The following is a 15,936-nucleotide window of genomic DNA, read 5'->3' as shown; positions in this document are numbered from 1 at the left end:
GCTTGCATCCATTGCTCCGGGTCCTAGTCTCTGGAGCAAGTGAAAACAAGTCAGCTCCCTCCTCAGTATGGCATCCCTTCAAGTATTTAAACAGGGCTATCATATCACCTCTTAACCTTCTCTTCTCCAGGCTAAACATCCCCAGCTCCTTAAGTCGTTCGTCATAGGACATGGTTTCTAGACCTTTCACCATTTTACTTGCCCTCCTTTGGACACGTTCCAGTTTTTCAACATCCTTTTTGAATTGTGGCGCCCAGAACTGGACACAATATTCCAGGTGGGGCCTGACCAAAGCAGAATAAAGTGGCACTATTACTTCCCTTGATCTAGATACGATACTCTTACTAATGCAGCCTAAAATTGCATTGGCCTTTTTAGCTGCCGCATCACACTGTTCACTCATGTTCAGCTTGCGGTCTACTTGGACTCCCAGATCCCTTTCACACATAGTCTCGTTCAGCCATGTGTCTCCCATCCTATATCTGTGCATTTTATTTTTCCGCCCTAAGTGCAGTACCTTGCATTTCTCCCTGTTGAGGTTCATTTTGTTAGCTGTGGCCCAATTTTCTAGTTTATTCAGGTCATCTTGAATGTTGATCCTGTCCTCTGGAGTGTTAGCTACTCCTCTTAATTTGGTGTCATCTGCAAATTTGATAAGTATGCTCCCAATTCTGTCCTCCAAGTCGTTGATAAAGTTGTTGAATAGCACTGGGCCCAGGACAGAACCCTGTGGGACCCTACTGGTCACTTCTCTCCAGGATGAAAAGGAGCCATTGTTGAGCACCCTTTGCATTCGGTCAGTCAACCAATTACAAATCCATGTAACAGTTGCCTTGTCTATCCCACATTTTATAAGCTTGTTAACAAGAATGTCATGGGAATCTTTGTCAAAAGCCTTATTGAAATCAAGATATACGATATCTACAGCATTTCCTTCATCTACCAAGCTAGTAATTTTATCAAAGAAAGAGATTAGATTTGTCTGGCATGACTTCTTTCTCTGAAACCCGTGTTGACTTTTTGTGATTATGGCATTGCCTTCTAGATGTTCACAGACTCTCTTTTTAATGATCTGCTCTAGAATCTTTCCTGGTATGGATGTCAGACTAACTGGACGATAATTGTTTGGATACTCTTTTTTCCCCTTTTTGAAGATGGGGACAACGTTTGCCCTCCTCCCGTCTGCTGGGACTTCTCCTGTTCTCCAGGAGTTCTCAAAGATCATTGCCAATGGCTCCGATATTACTCCTGCCAGTTCTTTTAATACCCTTGGATGTAGTTCATCTGGTCCTGGAGATTTATATTCATTTAGATTAACAAGATATTCCTCTACTATCTCCTTACTTATTCTGTACTGAAATTCCCCTGTTCTGTCCTCTGCTCCATTATCCTCAGGTTGAGCACCCTTTTCCTTTTTTGAGAAGACTGAGACAAAGAAGGTGTTGAGTAATTCTGCCTTTTCGCTGTCCCCTGTTAACATTTTGCCATCCTCTCGACGCAGTGGCCCTACCATTTCCTTCTTCCTTTTGCTGCAGACATATCCAAAAAAGCCCTTTTTATTGTTCTTAACCTCTCTAGCAAGCCTGAGTTCATTCTGTGCTTTAGCTTTTCTGACTTTACCCCTACATGTGCTTGCTATTTGTTTGAATTCCTCTTTGGTGATTTCCCCATTTTTCCATTTCTTGTACATGTCCCTTTTTAATCTTAGCTCAGTTGAAAGTTCCTTAGTCATCCATCCTGGTTTCTTGAGACACCTCCCATTTTTCTTTCTCACTGGAACTGTTTGGAATTGTGCCTTCAGTATCTCTCCTTTCAGAAACTCCCATCCATCCTGAACTCCCTTCTCTTTTAGTGTTCCTGACCATGGGATCACCTCCAGTATTTCTCTAACAAAATCTGCTCTCCTAAAGTCTAGGATGCACTCACTTATGGAAGAGCCTTCCTTCAAGTCTGGAGCATGCTCAGTAGTCACAGAATGCTGCCAATATGACCGCTTTGAAAATTACCTTTCTATTTATCAGTACAGTCTGAAATGCTGGTTTGTATGCATTTTTTAAAACTGTAGATTAATACTGGAAAGGAATAAAGTGACAGACCATGAGTGGAGTCATCTGGAGTAATCACCTAGCCCTGTTTCCTGTAGTTGTGTCTTTCTACTTCCTCAGTCCTCATAGCATGGACCTGAGCCTAAGCCTTTTAAAATGGAATAAAAGTAACTTCACTCTTAGGCAATGCAGCACATCCAGGCTGGAATCCTGTATCAACTTAAGTAGTATGTAGCACCATAACTACAATGCTTTCTAGGAGCCCCAGTGGGGCAGTGGTTAAAGGCCTATACTGCAGCCACTCACTCATAAACCACAAGGTTGTGAGTTCAATACCAGCCAGCGGCCAGGTTCGACTCAGTCTGCCTAAAATGAGTAACCACCTTGTTGGGAGCAATTAGCCTACACATTGTAAACCGCTTAGGCAGTGCTTAAGTGGTATAGAAATGTACTTCTTATCTGATAAATCTTGGGCTGATTCCCCAATCTTCAGTTACCAAACAGCAACTGCTGCAGTCAAAGTGGATCAATTCCCTTGTCAGTCAGGAAGCAGAGGGGTATCATTTCCATTCCACCATCGATTGCCTGTGCAACAAACAAATTGCATGTTGCAGTTCCTCCTCATGTTGCAGATCACTCTGCCAGCTTCCTGAGCAACAGTGGAATGGACCCCATCAATTGTGGCAGCTGCTTCCTGATAAGTACACATTGGGGGACTTTTTCAGTCCCTATGTAGCTGCTAAACAAGATTGTGAATATGTTATGTGTGTGTAACATTGGTACAGGATTTTGACCATATTCTTCCCTAGGGTTCTCTCGTTTAGTTATGTGGATTCATTCTAAAGAGGCTATATTGGCAGTATACCAGTAGTAGAGTTAAAGGTTGAGCATGTTCTAGGAAACAGCATAGTAGTGATGAGGACTACTCCCTGCTTTCCCAGAGCTAAGAGCCCTTGGGCACACACATCATATCAATCAGTATAATAAAGGAAATATGGTACTACAGTTCATGATTTGATTCAGTTAAGTATGTTTTAACTGCATGTCACATTTGCCCATACTTGTTAAGACATTAAAATGATTTAAATGGAAACAATTATTTAAATTGCATCCAGCAATTTAATTACATCTTCCTGATGATTCTTTAATATAATTTCCTTCTCCTTTGCTTTAGAATGTAAGAAAAGGGAGTTTCTTTTATTCCTTATTTGAATGTTTAGATGCCCAGTTGAAGATAATTTGTATGGGCAATTCATTTTTTGTAAAATGTTTTTTTAAAAATGCATCAGTCTCAAAATAATACAGAAGAAAGCAAACATTCCAACACTTGCTTTAAAACCAATTGGAACACAGAAGATAACAATGATTGATTGATTTAGACTTAAATTAAAAAGCCTTAAGAGTTTATAGAAAATGGGAAGGTCATCAAGTGTACTCCTTATGGGAGGGAGTTCAATGAATGGATCCACTGTTGAAAATGTCCTGTCCCATGCCTACCAATTTTACTGATTCTACAGATTCATAGACATATGATCAGTTTTTCTATACCTGATTTGAATGCACAGGAAGGCTTGTCTGAGTGAGGTGGCAGCTCTTCAGTTCACTTGTTCCCAGATAATTTAGCACTGTAATAATAATAATAATAATAATAATAATAATAATAATAATAATAATAATTCAAATCATGAGCTGTAGTACCACATTATTATTATTATTATTATTATTATTATCATCCTTTATTTATATAGCGCTGTAAATTTACACAGTGCTGTACATACAATCTTTTAGTTAGACGGTTCCCTGCTCTCAGGCTTACAATCTAAGAAGACATGACACAAAAGGAGAAGGGAGTGGTGGTGGGGAATGGGATCAGGTCCAGCAGTTCTTCTCCACCTCCGAGGCCTGGACCAAGGCAGATGGACTGGAGGAAGGGCTTGGCTTCTTAATGGATGCTTATTTATTACTTGCCTCTCCCCATGGATTGAGGTGAGAAACAACAATTAACAAACAAAAGTTAAAACACATCAGTTAAAATACACATCAATGTAAAAGGACAAACTTTTAACTTTAAACTTTGAATTAGCCTAGAAACAAATAGGCACAAAGTGTGAATGGCTAATAAAAATTGGTTTAATATGGTCTGAACACTTACTTAAAATTCTTATGTTCTGTACTAGCTGAAGCCCTTGAACCATAGACAGCCATTTGTAGAATGCACCTCGCCAGTCTAGTCTGGATATAATGATGATGTAAGTCATAGAGGCTGCCATTTCCAAACAGAGTTGCAGCCAGTGTTAACAACTTACACTGATTAAAAGCTCTCTTCTGTGCTTCCAGCAAGGTAACACCAACTCCAAGAGGCTGCCAAGCAGTTGTGAACTTGGTATTTCCTAGGCAGAGCAATTTCATCCAGATCCAAGGTACCAATTCCTACCCAGGTTGGTCAGCTTCTCCACCTCAGTCTAGTAATATTGATGTAGAGCTCTTGTTTATTTATGACATGCTTTGCACTGCCTTTAGCACAATGGATCACTATGGCACTCTAGATGTTTTGAATTACAATTCCCATAATCCCTCCCCAAACTATGCTGTTTTAAACTGAAGTGGGTTGTAGGCAAATTACAAAATACAGAACACTTCTTGTCCCAAGCATTTTTGATAAGGGATACTCAACCTGTAATAGAACATCAAGCCAGTGTGGCACAGTGGTTTGAGCGTTGAACTATGACTCTGGAGACCAGGGTTCAATTCCCAGCTCAGCCATTAAATCCACTGTGTGACCTTGGGCAAGTCACATGCTCTCAGCCTCAGGGGAAAGCAATGGCAAACCTTTGAACAAATCTTGCCGAGAAAACCCCATGATAGCTTCACCTTAAGGTTGCCATAGGTCAGAAACAAAGGCACACGATAACAACAATAAGCAATTAGTGAAGGCAGAATCTTGTGATTTAAATGAGCAAACTAGGGAGAGAGACCTTAGCTATAGAGGGAGGTTCAACTGGCAGAGCTTTATGCAGGGTCAAGAGTGTTGCTAATGGTGCAGGGAGAAGGCATTGCAGCCACAAATAAGAATCGTGCCCCCTGATAAAATTTTTGCCTGTAGTGAAATTTTCCTTCAATCCCTGATTTTATATCATCATCATCAATCATTTTAAAAAAAGAACATTCCAGCTGAACATTTAGAAACAGAGTTTAGGCATCCAAAGGAAAGGGGCAGGCAAAATTACCAGGGGAATGTGAACACAGCAAAGATCAAAGTTCTAGATGTGAATGCTTCTCAGCAATCACTGTCTCACTCTACAATGATAGAAACTTGCAGATGGAAGGAATATTTCATTGGGGGGGCAGTATTCTTACTTTAGGGGCAATGCCCTCAATTGCCCCTCCATGACTACACCCCTGGATGGCATATGTCATGTGAGGTAGCCGTACAATAACTGAGTTTCTTCATTACATTTAAACTCAGTCAATTAGCTTACAGAATGCATGGTCTGGTTCCAGAGTAAGCTCTCTCGGTGATACACAAGAGCAGCAAGATTACTTGGAACCTGGAGTACTTCCAGGGAGAATGAAATTACTGAGTCACTCATTAGGTAAATGTGACAGGGCATCATTAAAAGATAGTGAAATACTTTTCAGCAACAACCACCACATCAAGGTGAGGTGTAATGTCTTACTTGTGGCGCAAATGGTTTGTAAATTTGTGCCCAAAGCAAATGGGAGGATGCTCATCAGTCTGTGTAAGAAATAAAATGAAAACACATCTATATTTATCAAGGTTGCATAACGTGTACATCTAAGGTCAGTTCAGGAGATGCATTAGTTGCCATAGGTGGAATCAGCAAAGCTCATGGCCTAAAAATGAGCATATATTTAGCAGACAGGCCGTCATGGGATTGACTTTGTAAGGCAACCTGGCTCTTTAAAAACCACAGTCTTCTACTTTGTTAGAGCAAAGGCAGATGTGACATTTTTCAGAAAGCAAGGGCTGTTTGAAAGAGCTGTTCCTCTTCTGGATTGAGCTTTGCAAAGTCACTTCTCTTGGCTTGAGTGTTGATTGGCTACTTTTTGATGATGTCATTGGAACAACCCTGCCCACTCACCCTTCCTATAATCCCAACATATTATTTCAACCCTTTTAAACACATGTATTTGGTCTTTAACAGCAAGTAAGATAAGGAATGTGTGTAAAAATAAATCAGCACACATTGGCATCTTCTAAAATATGTCTTTAAAACAGGGATTGGGAAAGTGTCCTTCCAGATGTTGTTGGACTGAAGTACCTATCATCCCCTGCCATTGGCTGTACTGGGTAGAACTGATAAGAATTGTCATCCAAGAGCTTCTGGAGCAAAGCAGATTGGGCAAATCTGCCATTTGCTTCAGCTTTTGACTTGTTAGTGGACACAGCCAAGTTTTATTGCTAAAGTGAATTCACATTGTCAGTAGAGAAGTTTCTTTCCCTGCTGTTTAAATATTACAGCTGCCTCCTTCATATAATTCTTTTAAAGGTTTCTACACCACTCCTTCATCTGGGAGCAATCTGGTGTAGTATACATGAGAATGTAAGAACACATACAGTATAATAATAGCATAAAAGTGAGCAATAAGAGGTACAAAAACGGTTAAACCAGCAAGTAACGACAACCAATCCGTCCATATCATCAATTTAAATTGAGCTTATGCCCAGGCAAATGGGGACATTTTAATAAAGGATGGGAAGAATATTTTAAGAAGTTCAAAGAAAAATAATTGGGAAATGCACTTCTCAAATGTTGGGGAAAATTGACAAGTGGAATCCCAGACTAAACAGACTTTTCATAGCCTGGGACAAAGTCTGCACAAAATTTTCACAAATTTTGCACAAACCCCAGCATTTTCTGCATAGGAAATAGCAATTTCTGCACAGAAAATAATATTCTGTTATTATTATTATTAACCTTTATTTATGAAGCGCTGTAAATTTACACAGCACTGTACATACAATCTTTTTAGTTAGACGGTTCCCTGCCCTCGGGTTTACAATCTAAAACGACATGACACAGAAGGAGAAGGGAGTGGTGGTGGGGAAGGGTAAGAGGTCCAGCAGTTCCTCTCTACCTCTGAGGCCTGGACCAAGGCAGATGGACTGGAGGGAGGGCTTGGCTTCATAATGGATGGTTAATCTTCTTCCAGGGAAAATACATACTCTCAAGTAGGATAATACATATACAGTACATAGCAATACAGGAAATGGTTTGAAAAACAGGCACCAAAAGAACATCAAATAGTAAGCGACAATTATGCAATGCCTGGGAAAGCTTCTCTGAATAGGATGGTTTTCAACTCCATTTTGAAGCTGGTTAAGGAAGTGATGGCTCTTGCTTGTGGGGGAAGAAGGTTCCAGGAGTGAGGGGCAGCAAGTGAAAAGGGGCGAATCCGGGATGGGGCAGAGGAAATCCTGGGCTGAGACAGCAGACCTTGACTACCAGAACGGAGGGCCCGAGTGAGAAGGTGAGGAGAAAGAAGGTCTGATAAGTAAGGAGGGGCCAGTCCATGGAGGGCTTTAAATGTCGACAGCAGGCGCTTATACTGAATGCGGAAAGGGAGGGGGAGCCAGTGAAGGGATGCCAACACAAGAGAGATGTGGTCAGAGCGGTGGGTGGAAGTGATAATGCCTGCAGCTGAATGCTGGACAGAGATTAAAGGACAGAGGTGAGAAAGAGGAAGCCCAGCCAGGAGGACGTTACAGTAATCAAGTCGTGAGATCACTAGGGCATGGACCAGGATCTTGGCAGTAGAGGCGGAGAGATATGGTCGGATTTTGGCAATATTGTACAAAAAGAATCTACACGCCTTGGCTGAGGGATACACGACAGAGAAGAGTCAAAGATAAAACCAAGACTGCGGGCTTGCTGGACTGGTTGAATAGAAATGTTGTCCACAGAGACAGAAAAGGAGTGTTGAAGGGTGGGCTTAGGAGGAAAGACAAGAAGCTCCATCTTGGACATGATGAGCTTCAAGCGCCAATGACGCATCCACTGCGAGACAGCTGTGAGGCAAGACGAAACTTGCTGTTCAAGCCTTGGAGAAAGGTCAGGGGCGGAAAGATACAACTGGGTGTCATCGGCATACAGATGGTAGGAAAAACCAAAAGAGCTAATGAGTTTACCTAAGGACAGTGTGTAGAGAGAAAACTGAAGGGGACCCAGAACAGAGCCCTGGGGAACTCCAAAAGATAAGGGAACAGGAGAAGAAGTCTGACCACCTGGAACTACTGCAAAAGATCTGCCAGACAAGTAAGATCTAAACCAGTCAAGAACAAAGTCTGAGAACCCAAGGTCAGAGAATATGTCAATTAGGAGAAAGTGATCAACGGTGTCAAAGGCACACACAATATAATTTCAACAAAATATAGCTAGAACAATTTTGAAAGAAAATGCTTAAAAAGATATGAAGGAGGGAATCCAATGAAGAAACTTAAAAGCAGAGGAGAGGGAAAGCTTTTTCCTGTTAGTACTTACTTCTAACTGGTGGGTGTCTGTCAATCTATAATATACTGAAAATCTATGTTCCTATTTTTTGTGGGATTTTCGAGCTATGTGGTCATGTTCTAGAAGAGTTTCTTCCTGGCCACATAGCCTGAAAAACCCACAAAAAAACTATGGATGCCGGCCGTGAAAGCCTTTGACTTCACATCTATGTTCCTCTCTCAGTAATTTCTGCAGCCATTTCAGCTTTAAGTGCCACTTCACAAAATTCAACATGGTTTGAGTCCCAAGGTTCAGCTAATGTGTATGTATGTGTAGGTAAGTTATACCAGGTCACTCAGAAGGCCTTCTATCAAGTACAACATTGACTCTAGAAAGAAAAGAAAGAAAAGAGCCTCAATGCAGAGCTATGTAAATATAGAGCTACTTCCAAATGGACTTTCAAAATTCTTCCCCTTATTTGTCAGTAGAGAACTTTGGGAAACGATTTCCCCATTTTCTTCCCAGGGAGAGGAAATATTCTGTTTCTTTGAGATGGAGCTCTCACTTAGCCATGACTGTACCACAGCAGCTACAGTTTCTTTTCCCCTACTTCTTTCCCCCCAGCTAGTATTTTTAAGCAGCAATGACAACAACTGTGTTGACGGCCTGGATACTATTATTCCATGGCATTGTGGGATAGGTTGTGGTTGCATCCACCTTCCAAAAAATAACATAACATGAATAAAATAAAATAAAAGCTGGAGAACTTTTGGAAAAAGTACTGCAAAGTTGCTTTTCATTTCTAGGGTGTAATCTGCACTGCAGAAATAATGCAGTTTGACATCACTTGAACTGCCATGATTCCATGCTATGGAATCCTGGGATTTGTAGTTTGTTGTGGCACCAGAGCTCTCAGATTGTTGTTGTGTGCCTTCAAGTCTGTTGTTGTTCACTGCCCTCAGGTTAAATGCTTTGCTATGGTCTGTCTTGGGGATTCTTGGACATGTAGGCGTGTTACAGACCACCCAAAACGGGCAGTCTCGCGCCGCTGCTGGTTGCTCCGCGAGGGAGCCGCAGCAGCCAAACCGCACGGCTCCCTCGCGGAGCAAAAAGAAGCCCCAAAATGGCGCTTCTTCTTGTGCCCTGGATGGGACGCCGCGAGGCACTACTCGTGCACTCACGGTGTCATATCCGGGGCACGACATGCGGACACTATGCGTCCGGCACGTAAACATGGCGGCGCCTGTGTGTATAGAGCACCACCATTTTTACGCTCCCGTCACGTGCTAGGGGTGAGGCCGGTGTGGATGCTAGGTCCTCAGCCAACCCCTAGCACGTGATGGGGGCGCCACATTTGGTCTTAAAATGTTTTTTTTTTTTTCAAATTCCACATTTCCTGCCTTATGTAGAACCTAAATAACTGTCTCCCCCAAGCACATACACACACATATAACCTAACAATTCAAGAATATCCTACTGTACCATTGATACCAGTTTCTGCATTCATGGCCTCTGTAAATTTCACAAGCTCTTTCACTACTGGTATTTAGTTGCATAGTGCTTCTAAAGCTGGATGTTCCATTTGACTTTTATGGTGCATCGTTGTTGGACCAATCATCTGCAAATTTATCTAACACACTTTTAAGGCCATCAAAGCTAGTAGCCTCCATCATGTTTTATTGCAATCACTTGCAGACTTTAATTATGTCTTCATGAAAAAGTGTTCTCTTTACCTTTGGGTTGTGTTGACACTAAGGTTTATTGGCTGCCCCTGTGTTCTAATAGAAAGGAAGAAAAGCAATAAGCTAGGATTCCAGGAGACTTCTGATTTATTAATTTTCAAGCACAGACATAATCTAGCAAGGAATCATAGCTTATTTCTCTGGCTTGTCTGAGGAGAGACAAACCAGAATGCCATTTTAAGACATGACAAGTGAATAGTGAGCACGTCTCTGGAATTCTGAAGAATTTTGGCTTACTGTCTCAGTGTGCCCATGTCTTTTTCTTTCCCTCTCTCCCTCCCCCATTAGACTAACAAGCAGAAAATATAGAATAAGTAGTTGATCAGCACTGAAGGACAGAAAATAAAACTGAGCAGAGGGACCAAGCTACAACACAGATGCATCTTCAGTACTGAAGTTGGCTCATTCCAGTCCTAACAGAGCAGTTTGTAAATGGCTGCATCTGCTATGCAGAAATAATCCAGTTTGACACTGCTTTAACTGCTGTGCCTCAACACTATGGCATTCTTAGATTTGTTCTTTTGTCAAATATTTAGCCTTCTCTGTCAGAGAACTCTGATACCACAACAAGCTACAGATCCCAAGATTCCATAGGATGGAGCCATGGCAGTTAAAGCAGTGTCAAACTGCATTATTTCTATAGTGCAGTTTCAGCCCGGGTTACAAGGGAACCTATAACACTAAGAAGATTATATATTTGTGTATTTCCCAATGGGTTGCAACTCTACAAAGGAAGCCTATTTATCCAGAGAAATGTCAGCTGTCCATCAGAAGGAGACAGCTTTCTCTATGCCTGGTAATGGTACATCTTGATGTTGCAGTGAATTGGCCAGTGATGAATATGATGATGACTTTCAGCATTTATTTGTTTTTAATCAACAAAGGAAGACATACTGTGATACCGTTTGGTGGCTGTGGGAACGAAGCACGTGCCCAGAAGGAGCTCAGTTTCAGAGCTCCTTGTTGCTCTGCAACCAGGCTGCTGTAAGCAGCCTGGGATGGCGCGAAGATGTCACACATGCATTGCCCCATTTGGATGCGGCGCGTGTGTGACGACATAATGGTGGTACACAGGGCGGCGCCATTATCATGCCGCCAGCACATATTAGGGTTAGGGAGCGTGTACATGGTGCACACTCCCTAACCCTAATACCGGCGCCGGTACGCCACTTGTTGGTCTGTACAAGTCTGGAATATCAATATGTAAAGAGATCTAATAGCATATTTGAGACTAACTATGCAAAAAAGTAGTAACATAAGCTTTTCATAGACCTGGTCTATGATGCATTAAGACTCTACTCCAAGGAAGCTTTTAAAAAAATATTAAAGACTTAATGATAATAGAAAACATTTGCCTTGCTTATGTAAGGAACACCATTATTTTATTATATGCTCTGTTTCTTTTTTTTTATCTGGCTGTAATACCACCTCGATCCATAGGGAAAGGCAGGAAATTTAAATAAATTTATCATCATCATCATCATCATCATCATCATCATCATCATCATCCAAAGGGATTTGAGCATCCACAAATGTTGGTATCCACAGGGAATCCTGGAACCAAACCCCAGTGGATACCAAGGGCCCACTGTATATTCAAGTTTTTAATCAACATATATAAGTCTAGAGGCCTGATATACACTGATACTGTACAAATGTGTGTAGCAGTAAAGCCTTTTTGTATAAAGCTGCATGCATGTTTATTGGATTTCCTGAACCTACAGAGAAAACTTGTATCCTTCCCTAATCTGCCCATTGTATGTGGCTGGCCTTTTGACAGTCATAACATTTCTGCTTCTCATGGTTCATCAATAATAATAACAATAACAACAACAATAATAATGTGGGATAACTATGAGGGATCTCTGAGTTTCCCACCTGCTCCCAAACAGCTGGATGGGACCCCTTGAGACTACCTTTCCTATCTAATAAATTTGCCGCCACCCCCAAGTGAATTGAATCCTCCCACTTTAGCAACATAATGGGAAGTTGCTGGGATTCCACTGGTACTTTCTGCCTCTGTTGCTGCAGAGCCTCTTTACATATTTTAACTGATTGTAATCCCAAAAGAAAGCCATGATAAAGGGAAAGACTCCAATTTATCACCTTCCCCTCAAAAAAATTTCAGTTGGTCTGACAACAGTTGGAAGCTGGAACCACACTGGTTGTTATTTCATCCTGTAACCAAGAAAAGAAAAAATAAATAAAATAGACATGAATTGCAAAACACTACAGGTTAACTATACTGTCATATATCAAATATGTAAGACATTCAGCTGAGGCACAAATTGGCCCTCATTATGCTTGATTGTCAGTTCAGCATTCCTGATGCATTGGAAAATGGTTTCAAGGTGTTTCCAGTGGTTCTTCTTGGTGGTTTTTCCAAGGAAAGGCCCCAGGACAACAACAAAACTGTACATGTCATGTTAGTAAAACTGAGGAACATCTTTCAGTATTCTATATTGTCTGTTTAGTTACCTTTGCATAAATAAGTGACATCTCCCGGCCCATCCCCCAGGCCACCTTAAGAATCAACAGCTAGATCAAGAGGAGATCCATTCAGCTTCCAGTCAAGGCACAGGGAGGATGATATTTCCACCCCTTTGCCACCATGATTTGCAATGGGGTGGAATGTCACTCTGAGGGACTAACATGACCGATTATGATGCATGAAGGTCAAAGTTTTCTTTGTTGCATCATTGGTTTCATAGTTTCTCAAAGTCTTGAGCATATTCATTGATAGGAACTGTGGACCATTTTTACCCTTTCCAGGTTAAATTCCACTTGCTTGCATTCTTGTGAGGTAACTACAGCTTGGTTGTGTGAAACATCTATTATGTACAGATCAGTCATTCATAGAGAGAGATTTTTTCAACCAGCAGCAGCCATATCTGCCAATGGGACACAAGCTGGGCTGTGATAAGCATGCCACTTGAAAGCCACTCTTTTATTCTGGGAATCATTTGGTCTGAAAAGATAGCAGCATGTATGATGAAGAGAATAGCCAAGCTGGTCTTGACCATCTTATGCAAGTCTACATTCCCCAGTGGCAGCCACTGTGCACTGAAGCTAAACAACTCGTGATTATGTGTTGAATTTAATCCTGCGCCAAAATGAAACCAGTGGAGATTTTATTTTTGACTGGAGTGGAAATAGGAAACATTTCACCGTAGCAACTGCAGAAAAGCAAAGGGAGAAGGGAAAAAATAGCTCTTCGGCAGGCTTATTATTTTGTGTGCAGTGTAATTTATTTGGAGGGAAGATATTTCTTTTCTTGGCAGAGCCCTCTCAGTACATTTTTTGCTGTTTGCATTGACATTTCACTCCATGGATAAGTTAGTCGTCACTGTGGCTCCTGCTCTCCCTCCCTATCTTGCACTCTTCTTTTCCCACTATCCACCTCACCCCTGCCTTCATTCTTCCCCAGCATGAAATTGCAAAGACTGTTTCTTCTCTGCTATGCCTGATGAAATTGCTTTTTATTTTTATATACTGAGATACAAAAGATCCACCTTTATCGCTTTCTTGCAGCTCCTGCAGCTTCACATCTCCTAATTAAGCGACTACGATCATCAAGTGAGCATGACAGAAGCTGAGGCACAGCAAGCAACCCCTTTCCCAGTGAATGCACAGCTGGTCCTGCCTGTTTTTTTTTTAAACCAAAACTCCAGCAGAATGAGGATAGGAGGAAAAGATCTCATTCATTATTGGGTGTCAGACTTGGAACAAACAAAAGCAACCTTCCTGTTTCTTTTCAAAAATGAAAAGAGCAGGTTGAAAGAGTTGGGAATGAGGCATCTTTTCCTCCGACCCTGTGACAACTGGTGGGCTCTGTCTGATGAGAAAGAAATAATAAAATGCATGCAATTCTATTTTCCATTTCTGGAATCTATTTCTGGAGATCCTATTTTTGTATTTCGAAACCGACGTGCTGCTTTAGCTTGATGCTCAAGTCACAAGCCAAACAGTTTCTCTATTGAGCTTTCCACTTAGAACAGATTCTGATGAGAGGTGCACCAAATTACAGAGAGAGAGACCGGGCTCAGACTGAACTATTACATATAGGAAATATTAGTAATACAGTAATCATCGTACCAACAGCCATTTATATGCACTAGTGAGTGGTTATTACAGTCTCATTAATGTGGGAGCACATTTTAATGGTCTTCTAATCATTGATGTGGCACATGAACTTCCAGTGTTGTAAAAACTCAGTCTGTCTTTTCAGATGACCTTGCTCAGACCACCTTCTTGCAAGTTAATGGGTGAAAATGTATTCCATTGTAATTACACTAACAGTGTAGCCTTTAAGTCACAATAATGAATGGAACAATAATAATAAACCCTGAGGATACTGCTGATATTTTTGTTGCTGTTATTCTTAAAATCATAGAGCTGGAAGGGACCACAAAGGCCATCTACTCCAATCCCCTGGCATACAGGAATATATAACTACCACACTACTGAGAGATGGTCATCCAAACTTTGTTGAAAGACCTCCCAAGCAGGAGAGTCCATCACATTCTGAGGCAATCTATTCCACTGTGAACTAGTCCTATCTGTTAGGGTGTGGAAAGACACGCTGTGTCCACCACAACGACCTACAGAGTTGAACCACGTCAACAGGACGCCAGGGAGAAGGAATCTGAAGAGATGTCTGCAAAGGTATTCAGGCCAAGAAGGAAAATATTCCTTCACCACTGCAAACGGCCTTGAGCTCCCGGCTTGAGAAATAATGACAAGAGCACTTCAAGCCTTCACTCTACACGAGGGCTTTAATAATAAAGTTACTTTAATAAAATAAATTACTTTGCCAACCAACAACCATAACAACAACAACAGCAGAGAGGCAGTTACTTGAACACCAACTGTCATAACTGACACACTCTCTCTGAGGGACCAACTGTCTCACTCTCCCTCAGTGACAGTTGAGAATGACAGTTGACAGTTGCATCAACATTCCAATGATGCACTGTTTGAATGCTGATACATATAACTGCCACTAGAGCTGTAAATAGGTTCCGCTACAGCTCCACCTTGTGGACACATAAATGTCATTTTATCAACCATGGTCTTGACACTACCATCAGGAAGTTTTTTCTAAAGTTTAAGTGGAATGTTTTTCTTGGAATTTGAATCCATTGATTCATGACCAAAGCTGCTGCCACACTGTAGAATTAATGCAGTTTGACACTGCTTTAACTGCCATGGCTCCATGCTATGGAATTCTGTGATTTGCAGTTTGTTGTGGCCCCAGAGCTCTCTGACAGAGAAGGTTAATATCTCACAAAAATATAAATCCCATAATTCCATAGCACTGAGCCATGGCAATTAAAGCAGTGTCAAACTGCACTATTCCTACAGTGCAGATTAGTTTTAGGAATTACCCTTTGTGACATCACCAGAGGCTGTCCCTACATTATAAATTTGGGCATCTCAGGAGCAAGGGTGCGCCTAACCTGCCAACTCAGTGTTCAATATAACCTTTTTACAGACATGTCCCCTGAAATCCTGGAAAGATAGTGTCCTAGGGTCTTCACTGTGTTTGCTGTATTTTTTCTTAAGGGCATCACTGAAGCAGCAAAGTGAACCAGGGTGGTGCAGCAATAAGAATATTGGACTAAGGTTAGTGAAGCAGAGATTATAATCTCCATTTAGCCACAAATTTACACTCACTGGCTAAGAACCCTAGTCCTC

The 15,936-nt window shown here is 41.4% G+C and overlaps 1 protein-coding gene across 2 annotated transcripts in view; it reads left to right on the top strand.

Annotated features, from left to right (window-relative positions):
• LOC149310687 (lysocardiolipin acyltransferase 1) overlaps positions 1 to 14,575 on the top strand; it is a 117,663-nt gene extending 103,088 nt beyond the window's left edge. Inside the window, exon 6 of one of the 2 annotated variants that reach the window (XM_089529539.1) lies at positions 13,771 to 14,575. In XM_089529539.1, coding sequence (XP_089385665.1) covers positions 13,771 to 13,835 — 65 coding nt within the window. In that variant the 3' untranslated portion in view covers positions 13,836 to 14,575. The remainder of the gene's footprint in view (positions 1 to 13,770) is intronic. The other variant, XM_089529537.1, reaches the window with a different exon arrangement.
• The last annotated feature ends 1,361 nt before the right edge of the window (positions 14,576 to 15,936 follow it).

Source organism: Sceloporus occidentalis, unplaced genomic scaffold (assembly GCF_023333645.1).
Source record: "Sceloporus occidentalis isolate IW3139 unplaced genomic scaffold, rSceOcc1.0.p SCAF_6, whole genome shotgun sequence".
NCBI classification, from domain to species: Eukaryota; Metazoa; Chordata; class Lepidosauria; order Squamata; family Phrynosomatidae; genus Sceloporus; species Sceloporus occidentalis.
This window is presented reverse-complemented; position numbering and strand designations above follow the sequence as displayed.